Raw genomic sequence first — 17,986 nt, forward strand, 5'->3', positions numbered from 1 at the left:
CCGTGCCCGAGCCCGGGCAGCCCGATCGCTCTGAGGCGGGCCCGGGGCGGAGCCGCGCCCGCCATGCGCCCCCTCAGCGCTCCCGCGCACGCGCACCCGGCGCCGCCGCCCCGCGCGCCTTTCCCCCGCCGCCCGCCCCGTGCGCTCCCGGCGCGCCCCGCGCGCGCTCGCCGCTGACGTCACCGCAGCCCGGCGCCCGCCGCCATTGGAGTCGGCGGCCGCCGCTGCCCCGCTCGCTGCGGCCCCAGGCCCGGCCCGCGGGCATGTGAGAGAGCGGGCCCGCACCGGCACCGGCAGCGCCACGGCCCAGCCGCGCCACCGCCGCCTGCACCGCCCGCCCCCGAGCAGGCGCCCCGAGGAGGCGCCAGGCGGCCCCTTTCCCTCCCCCTCGGCCCCGGCCCCTTCCCCGCCCGGCCGCCGCCTGAGGGGAGAGGAGGCGCCGCCGCCGCCCCTCCGCCAGGCCCCGGAGCTCCGCGCCGCGCCGAGCGGCCCTGCCTCGTCCCCCGGCGCTCTCTGCTGAACCACGGGGCCCTGTGCATGAATTATGTCTGCCACAAGCGTTGACCCTCAGGTGAGCGAGTGGCGGGGCGGCCCGGGGGCGGGGGGGTTCCCGGGCCTGCGGCTGCAGGCCCCGCCAGGCTTTGCTTCTCCCCCTCGGCTGCTGTAGACCTCCATCGTTCTCCTGAACTTCCCCCGTGGGCACAGCACGTTCCCGCCTCCTCGCCGGGGCCATTTCTCAGCAAGGCCGGTGCTGAGTGATACGTGGAACACGCTGCTCCAGCCGCGGCCCAAACAAACCTTGAGATGCTGCTGGCCATTTTTAGAAGTCTCTTTCCCGTCCTCAGAAGCTGTGGGCTTTGCAGTGCCTACGATAATACACGCGTTTTTCTAAAATTAACTTTTTTATTTCCCTTTTCTTTTTTCTCCCGTAATCACGTGCTGTGGCTTCCCAGAGACCGAAAGGACAGGATAATAAAGGTGAGAAATCGCGCTGTGATCTGGTCGTTTAAATTGTTACTGTAAGAGATCAGTTACACAGGTACCTGTAGGTGAGCAGAAATGTATCGCTGTTACTCTGCACGGAAAACATCTGGGAATGAAATGTGTGCTTTGTTTCAAAAATAACATCGACTGCCATTCATCCGAGCTTGCCTGCATCCCACTTAATGCTGCTGCATTTGCAGTGGGAAGGACTCTGTGCTGGTATTAAATAATTCCCCTGGTTTAAGATGAAGCAGGTTGCTGTGTACAGTCACAAGGATATCCCTGTACAATATATGTATTTTTGCCTACTTTTGCATGCTCTGTGAATGCAGTTGTGTTGCTGCTCTGCTGTTGGCTGAGATATTCACTTAAGCCCATAAACTTAATTTTGGGAACTTAAAAGATGGTTAATTTCTGTTGAGATAATAGGCATTTTTGTAACTTCTGCTTCAACTGAAATTAAACTTAGCATATTTTTAAATTACTTGTTACTAATTCTTACTATGATTGCTAACAAGTCTGTAACTCTTAAGACTTAGAAAGTAATAATATCCAACTCATAAATGCTTTTTAATGCATCTTAAACTGCCTTGAAAATCCAGCTCCTTCTAGTTGAAGGAACACATCTCCCTGTGTTTGTAAACACTCTTTTACCTCTACTCCCCTTGATAAACTTTGCAGAAATACTCTGCTAAATTCCCAAACTTGTTTGCTAAGCACTTTATTTGGTGTAGTATTATATTTAGTTCAGCTGTTGTATGAAATAGGTAAATACAGCAACTACCACACTGTGTATTTGACTTTTTTTTTTCAAATTTAAAGCAAACAGGAAATTATTTGAAGGGACCTAATAGCTGTGTTGGGTTTGTATATCATTCAGTAATGGGTTTCAAATGCTTATCAGACATTCTTTTATGCTGAAGTAGGACTTTATGGCAGATATCTTTTTTTTTACAGATGAGAATGTTGAAACTTAAGTTTTCCTGAAAATATCAGGATGCCAAAGCTCTTAGCAGTCTTCATTTCATAATTAAATGTAACCTCACCTCATCTTATTTTAGCCAGCTTAAGCAGTGAATAGCACACGCTGGGAGAACTGTGAGTTTGTGTGTTCTAATTATGGGCCAGAACAATAGATGTTGTTTCCCAATCTTTTTTCACAAAATTGTTCTCAGTAATTATTTTTTGTTGGGAGTTAATTCACATGAGTTGTTTACTCACTCTCAGCTGTAGAATTTTTAATTACTACTTTTTAAAATTTATTCAAACTTTGTTTTATAAGCAGTAATATAAAGAGACAGTATCGGGGGGGTGGGAAATGTCATCCCTTGGTCTTTTTATGAGTCTTTCTGGTTTGCAGAAGAAACATGGCTTTTCCTAAAGTAGCACAGGGTGGAACATCACTCCTTCAATGCTGCTGCTGCTGTTATAATGTGCTGTAACCCTTTTTTTTGTAGTACAAAATGGTTCATTACATCAGAAGGACACAGTTCATGACAACGATTTTGAACCTTACCTTTCCGGGCAGTCAAATCAGGTTAGTGTATTTTTAACTTAGTTTTTTTTTTTTTCCTTAGGCATGCTGTTGGCACTCCATTCATAGGATTGTGTGGAGGGAGCAAATGCCTTAAATAGAAATGGAAAAAGAAATGACAGCATATTGTGTTACTTGGTGATACAACCAGCATTTGTGTTCCCAAAGCTAATATTACTCTGCATCTCCAGATGGCCACAAGTGAAAATGAAGTTGATGCTCCAAGGAGCTGGAGCTGATTCCTCCTCCCCTTGCAGGTTGTTGGTGTGGCTGGACTGAGCCTCATCTTACAGTTCTTTGATAGGCCAGTTGCTTGTGGGACTCAAGAATTCTGCTTTTGGGCTCTCCTGATTTCTGTTGTTTATATAATCACAGAAATTAATGTAGTTGAGATTTGGGTTGGATGCTCTCTAGGTACTTTGTAGAGTTGTCCCATTTTTTACACTTCAGCAAATGTTGTTCTTTCATGTCCTCTGATATATTTGAGAATTAAAGGTGTATTACTTAAGAGTAAGGAACTGTAATGTAAACTCTCACCACAATGTACATTAAATCATTAAATCAACATCCATGGCTAAAATACCATTATAATTGAAAGTATTCTCTGAAGTGATTTTTGACTTCACATTCAAATCTTTAAAGGGAGCAAAATATGTAGAAACTGGAGAAGCAAAAAGTTTTCATTCACAAGTATGAAACACCATTTCAGAGAGAAACATTTAGCAGAGGTAAATGATGGGATGGCTAAGTGTTACATTTTAAATAGGAAATTTATAATTCAGCCTGAAGCTGTCAGATGCCAGTGTTAATATTGATGACATCACTGAGCTTGCTTGCAGCATAGACATGTTCTCCAGACTTAAAATAATTTAATGGGAGGCATTCCTTCTCTTGGAGTTAATGTGCTGTGGAAGGTAGAAAAGCCTTTGTGGGGAAGAAGGGAAGCAAAATCTTAATTTTTAATGCAGAATTAATTATAAAAGAAATTGAGGTTTTCACCTCCCTCTGATTTTTTTTTAATTGTGCTTCATCACATTTGTATGTGATTTTTTAATGACTTAAAACTAAAATTGAAATACACTGAATGTTCACATAGAAAAAAATAGATCCATCTATCACAGTTTTATTCAGGGAAATTTGTGTTTGCTGTCAACAAGCCAAATTATTAGGATTAAATAGAAAAATTGCTATGGCTGTTAGAATTTCCATAATTATAATAAAAGTTTTCTTTATGAAAGTGGAGCTCCATTGACCAATTTATTTATGCTGCAGTGAAAAATTGGCATGGCACAAGAAACAATTGTGTAGGTCCTCTTACAATTTTAAGTGGAAAGTGACAGTAGCATTAATTAGGACTGTGAGATTTTGTACTGAAGACAACCATGTTGCTGAACAAAGCCTTATTATCCAGTTATCCAGTCTGATTTATTCAGCCCTTGAAAATTACTGTAAAGTACAGATGCCTTAAAAAAATTTGAAACCAACTGGATATTTTAAGTAAACTTAAGAAATTGAAGCCCCAGCTGACTCAATAATATATTTAACATCAAAAGTCAAATGTAGGTGAGTAATATTGTGTTAAAAGTACTTTTAAGAGCAGAGGAAACTGAGTCAAGTAGGCTCTTCATATACAGATTTACAGTCAGCAAGAAAAGCATCCTCCTGTAAAGTCAGTGAGAACCAGAAGATTATTCCTGTGGAGCAGGCAGTCACCAGCAAGGAGCATATTTTGGGGAATAACAGAATGGTTGAGTTGGTTTTGTTTGAGGATTTTTAATAAAAAAGATACAGAAGGGTGCAGAAAGGTCAAGGATAAGTTTGTTGAAATAAACCTTCTGCTGTTGAAGGGAAGAACTTCTGTCAGGGTTTCTTTTACACACTGGCATAAAGCCAGTCAAAATAAATTGTTTGGTAAGGATGGCTCCTGCAACTTCCCTTGAATCTTGTTAGAATCCTTGTAGAGACTTTACAGGCTGTGTTAAGAAATGACAGCTGCAGGAATTGTGTGAAGTCCTTTAGCCTAAATATTTCTGAGACAAAACACTTGCTTTTCTCTAGGCTTACTCTTTTTGGTCTTAAATTCTAAACTTGTGGAATTTATGAGCATAAGTATCTCAAAGAACTGCTTATATCTCCTCCCTTTCATCTGCATGTGTTTTACATTTTTTTCTTAAATTAACACTTTAAAATATAACACTCAGCAGTGTCAAAGTCTTTCAGAAAAATGGATTTTTATGCTAAATATTGATTACTTCAGCTTGGGAGGCTCAGAAACTCAGTGTGTTTTAGAGGATCATCTCATAGAAAGGTGATTTCTGTACCTCTTGTTAGTGATAGAATTTGTGTGTAAATAAAGGCAGCTTGAACAGTGGCAGAGATAATTTCTTTTGAGTCAATAACATTGAATTTAGGCTGTTTCAATCTCTGAAGTGTTTGCAGTACTGTATGGAAGTCTTGGAGGCATATTGTGGTATAATTCTGTGTATGAAACATAAGGCTATTGAATTACTCTGGCTTTGGGGTGTCATGGAAAAGAGATCATTGGAAAATGAGCAGTAAAAGTTATTCTCTATCAGTTGGATATTAGGCTTATCTTCACTAAGGAGAGGATTTTGCTTTTTTTTTTTTCTTCTTGGAAAGCTGAGAAAGAATCAGATTTTTAGAAAAATGACTGAAGTTCTGGTGCAGTTTTCCTAATTTTGCAGATAGATTTTTCTTTTCAAGTTTGAAATCTAGCAGTTTGAAAGAAGAGTTCCTCTTCTTAAAATAGTCTTTATGAGTAAGGAAAGGCGAGCTACTGTTTGACTCATTAACAGGAGATGTTGACCTTCCCACCCCCTCTCTGGTAATTATGGTTGGAGTGTCACTTTGGAAGGTCTCCAATATATGTGCTTCAAGTTGATTTGAAGAGGAATAAAACCCACTTTAGAACATCCTGGCTTTGTTCTTTTGCACTGCTGAATGTAAGAATCATATGGAATGCTCCAAAATCAGGTGCCAGCCAAGTGTTAGTGAGAGGAAAAGCTTCTCAGCTTGGTCTAAGACTTAACAGTTGAAGGAGAGGAAATTTCAGAGGAGGTCTGTTGGTTTATAAATGTTTGGTCTCTTATTTCATGAGTAGGAGAGATGTCCTGTTTGGAAGGACAGTCAGGAACACTCCTGCACAGTTGTAATTTTACCACTGAGGGAGGAAAAGACTTATGCAGCAGGCTGGAAAGGGTCCTTCTCCAAGATTTGGGCTGGCCCGTGTCATGTGCCACCTGGGCATGGATTTGCCTCTGGTGCACCAGGCCCTGTAATGTCAGTTTGTATCTCTTGCCTGTGGCAAACTTGGCATGTGTGTCAGAAGTAACCTGTGTATGTTCTACTGCTTGAGGTGTGGGATTTTTGTTAGAGACTGTTGGCTCCTCAGAACAGCTCCATAATGAGGATTGTAACAGTATGTTACATGTATTGTTATACCAAGGTGATTTAGTCTAAAGGTTCTTCCATGTAGCAGTCTAGAAATGCTAAATATCCTCAGTTCTGTGAGCTACAAAATATTGTTAGAGAAGTTCCTTGCAATAATTTGGGGTGTTGGCTACTAAATAACCTTAGTAGTGTGAGATTACATGGTTTCAACATCTCAAGTACTACCCTCAATGTGAGCCCCTAGTCCTGGGGTATTATAAATGCCCAGATTCTTCATGTTAGCCCTGAATCCTTCTTGGAATGTGAACTAAGATCTGTCATTAGAAATTACATTACTTTGTCTCTTGTGTTCTTTTCTGTTTGGTGTTGTGGCTGTTTATAAATGAAGGGTTTATTTATCTGGTGACTGTTTTTTCTCTTTAACAGAACAGTAGCTATCCATCAATGACTGATCCTTATCTGTCCAGTTATTATCCACCATCTATTGGGTTCCCCTATTCTCTCAGTGAAGCACCATGGTCTACAGGAGGAGATCCTCCTATCCCTTATCTCACCACCTATGGACAGCTCAGTAATGGGGATCATCATTTTATGCACGATGCCGTTTTTGGACAGCCTGGGGGTCTGGGAAATAATATCTATCAACACCGCTTTAACTTTTTCCCTGAAAATCCTGCCTTCTCAGCTTGGGGAACAAGCGGATCCCAAGGACAGCAGACACAAAGCTCAGCATATGGGAGCAGTTACAGCTACCCACCCAGTTCTCTGGGGGGTACCATTGTGGATGGACAAACAGGATTTCATAATGATACGTTAAATAAAGCTCCTGGAATGAACAGTATTGAACAGGGAATGGTTGGACTTAAGATTGGTGGAGATGTTACAACTTCTGCAGTGAAAACAGTAGGTTCTGTTGTTAACAGTGCCGGGATGACGGGCGCCCTCTCTGGGAATGGTGGATCTAACGTAAACTTGCCAGTATCTAAACCAACCTCTTGGGCTGCTATTGCCAGCAAGCCTGCAAAACCACAGCCTAAAATGAAAACAAAAACTGGACCTGTAATCGGAGGAGCGTTGCCTCCTCCCCCTATAAAGCATAATATGGACATAGGTACTTGGGACAATAAGGGTCCTGTGGCAAAAGTTCCTGCCCCCCAACAGATACCTTCTCCTCAGTCTGTTCCACAGCCACAGCAACCAATTGTTCAGCCTGTTCCAGCTCAGCCTCCTCCATTGACTCAGCCACAGTATCAGACCCCTCAGCAGCCACCCCAAAACCGCTGGGTCGCTCCTCGCAACAGAAATGCAGCTTTTGGCCAAAGTGGAGGAGCTGGGAATGACACCAACTCAGCTGGCAGCACCCAGCCCAACCCTGTTCCAAGCGGTGAGTCCCATCCTGTCCTTGAAAAACTGAAAGCTGCTCACAGCTATAACCCTAAAGATTTCGAATGGAACCTTAAAAATGGACGTGTGTTCATAATAAAGAGCTATTCCGAGGATGATATTCATCGTTCCATTAAATATTCTATTTGGTGTAGTACGGAGCACGGCAACAAACGCCTGGACAGCGCTTTCCGCTCCATGAACAGCAAGGGCCCCGTGTACTTGCTGTTCAGTGTCAATGGCAGTGGACACTTCTGTGGAGTAGCAGAGATGAAATCACCTGTGGACTATGGCACCAGTGCAGGTGTCTGGTCTCAGGACAAGTGGAAGGGGAAATTTGATGTCAAGTGGATCTTTGTGAAGGATGTGCCCAACAACCAACTGAGACACATCAGGCTGGAGAACAATGACAACAAACCCGTTACAAACTCCCGTGATACACAGGAGGTGCCCTTAGAAAAAGCAAAACAAGTGCTTAAAATTATTGCTACTTACAAGCACACGACCTCCATCTTTGATGACTTTTCTCATTATGAAAAGCGCCAGGAAGAGGAGGAGGTGGTGCGGAAGGTAAACTTATTAAAAAATTTATTTTATACACAGATATGGGGAAAATGAATTGTGAAGGCTGCTATGGTGGAAAAATGTAAGTAGGATTTCAAAATGTTTTTGATACATCTCAACTTGATGGTTTCTTGTGTGTTTAGCAACACAAATCTGATGCACATTTCTTTGTGAAAGTTTCACAGGTCAATGAGTTTCAAAGCAGAAAGCTAAGCAGTAATGCGGGTAAAGGACTTCATGTCCAGTTTATTGGAGTTTGATTTATTTTTTTATCTTAAAATGGTTAATAGAAAATAGTTTCTGTTTCAGAATTGGGTTCTGCCAGTGATTGTCACTTAAGTTTTTTGCCTTAAATATGAGGTGTTTAAACACTGTTTGACTGGAACTGGGCTATCAAAATTGATACCTGTACTGGTATTTGAAATTTGTACATCATCTTTAAGAATAAGAAAACCTGATTTTGTTTATTCAGTTTATTTCTCTGGAAAAGAAATAGTTGCATAATATTGCTGGAATAGTGCTAGAAAGAGTGCATTTATGCTGCTGAAGTCACATGTATTATTTGGATAAATAAAGGTTTTCAGTTCCCAGGTTTAATCTGTCTACTAATTCTTGAAGTTTTGAGTGAAGATGTAGTGAGAGAAGTCTGGGCAGTAACTGGGAGAGTGTAGTAAAACTTTGCATACACGTTCATGGCTCTAAGTCTGTCACAAGGGATCTCTGTCCCTCTCCATCCCACTACCTCAGTTTCAAGAATGCCTTTCTCTAATTAGGCAGTCTAGAAGTAATTACCTGACAAAATGGTAGGTGTCAGGATGTGTAGTTGCTACTGAAGTAACACTTAAATTTGCTTGGTGTTGATGGTGTTTCCTAGACCTTTTTTGTATAGCATTGCAATTACAGCATTTGTTTGACAGGCTGGTTTAGTTTAGGGTAGCTCACACTTGTTTTAAGATGCTTTTAAAGCAGGGATTTAATGCATGTTCCTGTAGCTTAAATTCTAAAATTGCCATTTCAAAAGTTTTTATTGCCATTTTAAAGTGTAGATAAAATTACTTTGAACTGTCTTCATAAATTCTACCCTTAAATTATGTGAGAAAAGGAGTTCAGTGTCTTTAAAACTTTGTGACAGAACCTTTCCTGGCCATGATAGATGTGCATAGCTGACCTCAGCTCAGCAGGGAAGGACAGCTTAAAAATGCAAGTTTTTCTTGTGTACTTCCTGTGGGGTTCCACAAGGTAAAACCTAGAGGGCTTTACTTGAACACTTCATTCCTTCAGTAGATAATTAACAATTCAATATTTAATGTGGCCTGTATCTTGGAGAGGTGTTCCCTTATGCAGGACAGAGTCCTGACAAAGTGGGGCAGCCTGGGTTCCTCTGCCCAGTGTTTGTGGTGTAGTGGAGTGTGATTGGTTTGGGTTTTTAATTCTGTCTCCCTGTGCTCTGCTGCCAGGGCTGGAGGGGAGAGTTGTGGGTGTTTAAGAAGTGAGAGCACAGGGAAAGTGATAACAGATCTACTCCTGCACAGATAACTCCCTGGCCTCAGCAAGATCCCAGTGGTGGCACAAACAGCAGAATTCCTGTGCTTTGTAGGATCTCAGAGGGCTGGTGTTTGACTGTTGGGCTGGTCTCATTTTGGGTTGATTTAATAAACGCAACAAATCCCCACTAGCTGCAAAAATATTCTTACCTAGGTCACTGCTTTATTTATAGCAGGATCAGTTTTTCAAAAGAATGCATTTTTCTTCCTCATTTAAAACAGAGGCTCTGGTTTGTATTGCACATTCAGAAAGTAAACTAGAAGTCTAATTTAATATTTCTTAGAATCCTCTCAATAGCAAAGTACAGCGAGAAAAGTAATAGTGCTAGAGAGCTAAAGCAGAGCAGCAGTGAAGGAATGAAAAATAAGATGCTGCTTGTCAGGTTGCACTCTATAAAACTTGATTGGAAAATCTCTATTTTTTCCCCTTCATTGATAAAATGAATTTTAGAAGTCCAGCTGATTACTAGAAGAGTTTGGTTTTTACAGGATATACACACACCTAAAGTTCTTATTTTTAAGAAGTTTGTGCTATTGAAGTTCAAACCTTCCTGTTAACAAACTTAATCTTCCTATGACAGTAATTTTTGAAGAATCTTATTGCCAGTTAAAATGTCTTGCAACCTAATTGACATTTTCAGATAGTTGTTGGTGTATGTGCCATCTTAATTGGTTTTCAGATTGCTGGGTTTAACTCATTATACTCTTGTTTAGCTGTAAAATCTTGGAAATTTTGTAATTCCATTTCACTGCTGTTGTGATTACTAAGGGACACAATTCTCAGAAAGCTGTACATGGAGAGCTTAAATGATACAATTTCATTTATACACAAATATTTAGTAGAGAATAATAAAGTAATCTGTGCAGGGCAAGCCAGTGGCATTCAGCTCTTTAGATGGCTGCAGTTTGTTGCTAACCAGCATTTCCATGGCTGCTGTGTGCAGAGCCAGCTCCAGCTCGTGCTGCTGGGTTTAACTGATGTAGGAGCCTCAGTGTCAGTGCCAGATCATCCAGGGAGGCTTCGACAGGTACAATGCTGGATGAAATTCTTCCAAGTGCCAAAGATTGATCACTTTGCAGCATTGCTGAAAGAAGGTATCCCTCCAGAACTGAGAGATGCTGGGGTGTAAGTCCAGCTTTTGATTTGCCACACTGAAATACTTAACCCAGCCTGGTGACCCAGAGCCTGGGAGGGGAGTATTGGGGTATTGGGGTCTGGAATGAAATAGCAAAACAGTGAGTGGTATGAATTCTCACCTGACCCTCACAGCCTTTCTCAGTCAGTTCCAGAGCTGCTACAGTGCCCACAAAGAGCTACTTCTGTCACCAAAGCTCATGCTCAGAAAACTGTAAAAAAGTTGTGATGTGTGAGAGCTTCTTTAAAAAAAATTAGAGTATAATGTGGCATTAGTTACTAATATTTCCTAAAAGCATGCCATCAGAGCCTTAACAAAGTTGTCTTCCAAAGTTTAAAAGCTTGCGAAGACAAACTTGTTGCAGATCTTTGTCCTTCACAGGTGACAGATGAGCTGTCAGCAGCTCGTGCTCCCAGTTGGTCCCAGTTGCTGTACTGGGCTGCTGAGCTGTCACCTCTGATCCAGGCAAGGCACTCAGCTCTACACCTTGGTGTTGTGTTGGCATTGCTGCACAGCTCAGAAAGCTCCTGAATCACCAAGATTACCAGTTCTGCTTTAGGTGATTAACTACTGAAAAGTGTTGGCTGGTGTGTGTTGCTACTTGGAAATCCTCATTTTCTCCTAACGCTGGGTGGTGCCTTTCAGTGATGAGCTTTCTGTGAACACAGTCACAGAACTTAAAAGGATGGAATACTGTCCTTCCTCCAAAGCTCTAGTTAAAAAACATATTTTAAGATTAATACCGTGTTCCTGAGATAAAGAAAACATTTCTATTTTTGTGTCTGAAGATGAATGCTTTGATCTGACTTTAACCAAGTTTAGTAGGAAAGTTGAAACTACTTTAGCCTGAAGTGAAGAGAAGTTTGACAGGGATGAGTGTCTCCAAGGTGGAAATCTCTGCAAGTTTTGTGGAAACCTGTTTTCCCTGTGTCTGAAGACCATACAGATTAGTGTCCTGAAGGAGAAGTGTGCAGCTGGAGCTCTCCTGTGAGATATCAAGAGTATTCCACTGGAGAAGAGAAGCTGAAGGCTCCGGATCTTCAGAACCAAAACGAGCACAGCTTTGTTAGCTGCTTACAAAACTGTTTGTGCTTGCTTGCAGTAGTGCTAAATAGCAGTAAGGAAGAGAATTTGAGAGTTAGAGCTTCTAAAAAGCAGCCATGCTCGAGAGCACGAAGAACTGTTACATCAGTTTATGTGGTTTCAGACATTTGTAAAGAGGAAGACTCAGATTAGCCCCCAAGAGAGAAAGCAAAAAGCAAGGTAGGAGGAACTGCTTGGGAACTTACTCAGTAAAGAGCACTTTTTAGTGAATTAGAGTCTGAGCTGAGTTTCTGAATGCCATGAGCACTTCAGGTGGAGGTCTCAGGTGCTAGCCTGCCTCTTTTTTCCATGAGGATGGAAAGCTTCCATTTCTAAAGAAAGTGGGATTAGGGAGGTCAGTGGATTACTACACAGAAAACTAAAAATAAGTTCCATGAGGTGGCAGTGGGAAAGAGTGGGCTCATGAACCTGGTAGGGCTGTAAAGGGGATGTGCCACCTTGGAAATGGAAGTTGGAATAGGATGAAAAAATTACTCTTTTTGGGAGCCTGAAAATGGAGTTGATATGATTCAGTTCTAGATACTTTATAACCACCTTTTGTTTGAAATGTCAGGCAGACATAAGCTCTTTTTATTAAGAACAACATGTAATGTTCTGACACTCTGCCATTAGGAAATGGCTTTTGCTGATAATTCATCATAGTTGAGAGTTAAAAGACAGGAGGAATAGATTTTTATAATAAATTCTACCACTTTACACAGCTTGTTTTGTTGATTTGGTAAAGCAACTTTGCTATCTTACTTCTGTCTTAAATTATATATTAATATTTCATTCTGGACTTTGTTGGCTTAATTTTATTATGAAAATCAAAATATATTGATTTCTGCCTGGAGGCAGAAATCAATATATTCAGTTTTTAAAAATCTCTTCTGATTTTCATCCTGTGACCAGCTGAAGCAGCAAATGCAGTCTGTTACATTTACAATGTTTGGTATATTAGCAAGTAAGTTTTACATCACAACAGAAACAATTCTGAGATGAACTTTATACAGAATGAGTCCACAAAACAAAATATGAAGGTGTTAGTTCAGGAGTTGGCTGGTGGTGGTGCTGAGGCTAATTCACAGTTTCCTTTGGAATAGGATTTGGTGCCATGTTGATGTGTTTAAGTACAGAACTGAGTCTTTCCATGCCAGTTCTGCACTGGAAGCAGCAAAGATGGGATGGCTGAGCCCTTTCTGTTCATGTGCAGTGCTGCCCTGGCTGGAGGGTGCACAGGACTGAGGCACAGCAGCCTGGTTCTGTCCTGCTGGCCTTGCACTTCTGCCCTTGTGGGGCTCCTGCAACCCTGATGAAGAAGTGCCCAGTTGTGCTGGGCACTGCTCAGGGGTCTGGAGCCCTGTGCTGCTGGGAGAGCACAGGGTCTCTGATGTGGAGCTCACCTGCAGGCAGCCCCCAGCTCTAGCCCTTAGGTGACCTTTACTGGCTTCAGTATTTGTGGTTAGCAGAAACTTGGGGAAAAAGGCTCAAAGACCCTCCCAGCAGCACTTTGGGACACCCTTGGGTTGGTCAGTCCAGCTGTGCTGGGTTTTATCAGGCTGTGTAGAAGCACAAAACTTTCCTTCTACCTGACATTGTTTCTATCTCTTACCCCCAAGTATTTCCCAGTGCTTCCCAGAAGAGTTGAAGGAATGGGAAGAGTTAGAGACAGAATTTCTTGACAGCTCAAATCCCTGCTTTTACTGAATGTGCCTAAACTCCAAAGTCATTTGAGTGCTTCAAAATTAGACCAGTTCTGTGGAGTTCACTAATCTGCCATCTGCTTTCTGCTCGTGTATTGGTTGTGCTACTACTGCAGTAGCTAAAATAATCCAGAAAGTAGAATATTGCAGATCCTGGTTCTCCTTAGGTGTGTTGACATTTCATACCTTTCTCTCTGTGACCTTGGTTTGAAGTGACTGCAGGTATTCATCCAGATGTTCCACCTGAGACTGCACTTAAAAACATTCTATTATCAAATCCTTGGGTTTGTTGGGTGTGAACAGTATATTTATAAAATGTAGCAGCATTGTTTTAAGTGTGTAATTATCTGGGGTCACATTAGTTCTGTTAAACTACTAAAAACTCTGCTTGTTCCTTTGACTAAAATCTTAACTTTTTTCTCTTTGCAGGAACGTCAGAATCGAAACAAACAATAAGAATAAACATAAACAGTTTGATATATATACTAGAACTGATATTAGATTCGACTATGAGAAACAAAATTAAGTATAACTGGTGCTGTATCCTGGCATCAGGACAAACTAAAGCTTTCAGTTCCAATATATCTTCTCGTGCAGGGGAAATTAAGTTGTTGCATCTTTAAGTACATTGTAGTTTATTTTTGCCCAAGTGGATCTGCATTAATTTGTATCTTTTTTCTATGTAAAATTCTGTAGAAATCATTAATAAAGGTGTGTCTGTTTTTATTTTTTTAAGTTGGTAAACAGTTATATTAACCTAATGTGGACCTATACATGAGCATACTAAAGTGTCAGTGCTTCCCAAAGACTTTATTTTGGCACGAATTATGTTCCTAGCCAGATATAGAGATTATGGAGAATACATGACAAATCTTCCTTTATCCTCCTCCCAATCCCTTTTTCTTCATGGCAGAAGTAAGGAACCATGCATTGATTTTTTTTTGTCATTAAAAAAAAAAGCAACTCCTAAGATACTGCACTTCAGAATTTTAAAATGAAAAAACCCCTAAATTTCTGATCACTTTGTGCAGCTGCTCTGCCTCTTTATTTATCTGTACAATTACTCTTTTAAAACTGCTGATGCGCCATGTTGGTTTTTTCTGTCTAGTAGAAAATCAAATTGTCAGTGGAATTGTTTCTCTGGAAAATATTTCCCTTTCACATTCTGTTAACCAGTGCTTCAGTGTGCATCTGTTATTCCATATCCTGCCGAGGGTGAGCAAGACGCTTTCTCTCAGCCATAATTCTGCTTTACGGTTTTTGTAGCTTAATTAAATAATAATGTGATGCTATCGACATTGCAGGGGTTTTAAACAATGTGTTTAAACCTGTTTCAGCTTTCAGGTGTTATTAGTTAATTGCAGATCATTTTTAATCCTTCCCTTCATTACTCTCTCCCACCCCCCCCAAATCCTAATGCCATTTAAAGTTTTTATACCAATAATGCTGAGCTTTAACGTAGGAACTAATAGTACGGATAATATGATGGATTATTCCTCAGATGTTTAAAATTGACAGTGTGTTTGTCTAATTTTTTTTTTCTGTTGGATGAGTAAAAAAACCTGTTTTAAGAAATTGAATTTGCTGTCATGTTTTTGTGGAGTGAGGGGACCGTCGGAGAACCTGTCACCAACTGGAGTTCCAGTTAAGCATGGAAATGGTGCTCATGTCCGCTGCTCTAGCACACTGAATCTGCACGTGTTTATTGTAGAGGATCTTTTACTATATTAGAAAGCAAGTATCTTCTGAATACTATTTACTCCAAAAGGACCTCCAATTTAAATAAAGTTTAATCTGTATCATTTAGACTTGTATTTAGAACGTATAACTCTGTCTCTGGACTGTTACTGCCTGTAAGGAGTAATGGACAGCATCAGATTAACTTTTTCCTCTAGGAGAATACAAGCCTTAATAAACAATACATATTTAGCAAGCTTGATGTCATTTTCATTTTTTCCCTACATTCAGTTGTCTTCCTCTGTTCCAATCACACTTCATGCTGATTCCTCATTAAATCTAACTTGAGAGGTGGTTTGATTGAGTAACTCAGATGTTTGCTCTCAGCACACCTGAACGGTTTCACAGGACCCTACAGAGCACATTTAAGCAGCTTTGACTGCTCCCATTCCTCAGAGGACCTGCATCCATGTGCAGTGGCTGTCACTTGTGCTTCCCTTTCCCCTGGTACGATGAGAAGCTGAGGAGAGGTCTGGAAGTTGTGCTGGATCCTTGAGGAGGCAGCAGCACAGCCTGGGGTCACCAGGGTGAGAAGAACTTCCCAAATCCAACAATGCTCTGCCCGGTTTTGTTCCCAGCACTTTGCTGTGTTTCCCAGCTCTTACTGCAGTAATTTACTTTGATCTCTTTTTTTTAACTGACTTATTGAAGCAATTGTGCATTTTTGCAAAGGTGGTGCTATCCAATAAAAGCACCTGCTGTTAGTTTCAGTTGTTACATCAGAACACTCACTGATGATTCTAGAGCCAGAAAGAACTGCTGCATCTGGACCCTCAGGAGAAAAGTTAGTTATACAATTTCAGTACTTTTTTTTCAGACCTAAACACGCTGCTGTGATATACCAATAGACTTCAGGCAAATGTTTTCTAAAAAAAAATAATTGGGAGCCTTTAGCTGAAGCTGGTTTGACATTATTATAGTGATGATGTGTTTCAGCTGTCTGGCTTTGTGGGCAACAGAAAACGGCTTCAGTAATAGGAGATTTGTTACTGGCACTGCAGTGTTGTACAGCCCTATCAGAGAGGTGGGAGAAGATTTCACAGTGGGTAAAATAATCCTGTTCATCACAAGCACGTTGGGTGCTCAGATAACTGCAGTGCTGGCTGCTGGTCCTGATTTTCAATCCCCTGCCACTGCAATTCCAAGGGATGAGTCACTTTTTGTGTTTCACGGAGTTCACATTTCACTGTGAGGGGGAAGAGACATTCTTCCAGTGTCTATTGAAGAATAACTTCATGTCACAAGTCTTGCTTATTCTTTATTTAGTCCAAGTAATAGTTCTAAAGGAATGTTCCTGTGTTCTTTTGGAATTGGTGCTTAAACTCACTCCTTAAATGAATTGCTTTGCTTGATGTTTCTGGAGTTTGGGTGTGACAGTAACTCTGCTGCCTTTCACTTCTAAGCCAAATGGAGCTGGTAGCACCAAATGCTGATTAAAAAGTTAAATTATGTCTCTGGTTCAATTACTGGTTGGTGATGGCAGCACCAACTGCACTGCTCTGAAGCTGTGAATATGCAGCATGAGGGGAAAAAAACTATTTGTTTGCAGGTAGTCACACCAAAAGTAATAGTACTGAATAATTAAATCTTTATGGAGATTATGTTTGTCACTGGAAGTGACTTGAACTTGTGGAGAAAACGATGGAGTTAAACCTACACTGAGATGTGAGAGCAGAAATTCAAGATTACTTCTCTTCCATAACATCGCACTCATAAGGCCAGACTGATTTTTTTTAACTTCTCATTTCTGGGAGATGGAAATTGAGGATGTAAAATTTAAAATTCTACTTTTTTTCTTTCACTGTTTACACCGCTGTATATATTCAAAGATGTGTTTCTTTACAAAATACTTGATATTTCTTTGAGGAAATTAAAGGTATTTATGAAGTTTCTCAAAGGGTATTAGTGAGATCTCAGTGAAGAAGAGAGCAGTATTTCTTTCTAAGCATTAGACTCACCACAGAGCACTACAGAGCATGGGTGTTTTACTTTTCCTCTTTAAAACAGGGATTTTATTTGGCCAGAGAAGATGGAAATTCCAATAAATGTGGCCATAAAAAACCCTTGTAGGCAGAGATAGCGCAAAACTATCAAAAGAAAACTGATGTGATGTTACTGCCCTTTTCTGGCTTCTGCACATCTTGAGAAAAGAGGCTGAGAGGAGTAAGGGAAATTCAGTTAAAATAGCAGATAAATGCAAAACGAGGCACAAACATCTGATGGAGGGAGGTGTGTTTTGATGTAATGCTCCTTTTCCTGGTCTCTCAGCTACTTTGAATTCTTTATGTTGAACAATCTGTTTCCCTTGGAAAAAGCTCTGGCTCTTGCTGACAACAGTGCTCAGCATCTGCTGATTTCAGGAGAAAGCTGTTCACTATTTTAGGGAAAATGCAGGTTTGTAATTGGAATTTGTGATCCTGCCCAAGAACAGAGCAAGTGTAGCTGGGGCTGTGATCACTGCCTTGGCTGCAGCCCGCCCTGTCCACAGCTCCTTTGAGAAGGAACAGCTCTTGTTCAGCCTATTTTTAGAATTAAGAGAGTTGACTCAGAATGCTGAAATGACTTAATTGGGATGTGACTTGGCAAAGGGAGATTTTGGATTTCACAAGAAATGTGGCTCAGCCCGATGGACTGTTCCTTAGCTGACATCATTCCCACAGAGCATCTTCCCACTTCACATCTCTTGGTGCTTTGACCTAATGTGAGGGTGAAGGGAAATGTCTTGGGTATGAACATTATCAATTTCACAGCTCTCCTGTCTTCAGAAAGCTTGTGCTGATTAAAAAAAGCTCTCAAATTGCCTATTGCAGATGCAGAGCTGCTTTGCACGTGCAGTGTGGGATGTTTCTCATTTCCCTGTCAGAGCATGAGCAGGGCAGGGCTTTAGCAATTCCAGGAACAGCTTTT

The 17,986-nt window shown here is 41.2% G+C and overlaps 1 protein-coding gene across 5 annotated transcripts; it reads left to right on the forward strand.

The window, feature by feature from the left end:
• Positions 1–179: 179 nt before the first annotated feature.
• On the forward strand, positions 180–15,275 carry YTHDF1 (YTH N6-methyladenosine RNA binding protein F1). Of its 5 annotated transcripts, XR_010348314.1 has the most exons (6): positions 180–571; positions 954–978; positions 2,442–2,521; positions 6,356–7,958; positions 10,365–11,819; positions 13,772–15,275. XR_010348314.1 is itself a non-coding variant. In XM_064391110.1 (5 exons), the coding sequence occupies exons 1-4, from the start codon at positions 545–547 to the stop codon at positions 7,928–7,930; spliced, it is 1,707 nt and encodes a 568-aa protein (XP_064247180.1). In that variant the 5' UTR covers positions 180–544; the 3' UTR covers positions 7,931–7,958; positions 13,772–15,275. The 5 variants fall into 5 exon arrangements, 2 of the variants coding, with proteins under 2 accessions (XP_064247180.1, XP_064247181.1); XR_010348313.1 differs by having other exon boundaries at positions 6,356–11,819; XM_064391110.1 differs by lacking the exon at positions 10,365–11,819.
• The last annotated feature ends 2,711 nt before the right edge of the window (positions 15,276–17,986 follow it).

The sequence above is a fragment of the Passer domesticus genome, chromosome 16 (assembly GCF_036417665.1).
Source record: "Passer domesticus isolate bPasDom1 chromosome 16, bPasDom1.hap1, whole genome shotgun sequence".
NCBI classification, from domain to species: Eukaryota; Metazoa; Chordata; class Aves; order Passeriformes; family Passeridae; genus Passer; species Passer domesticus.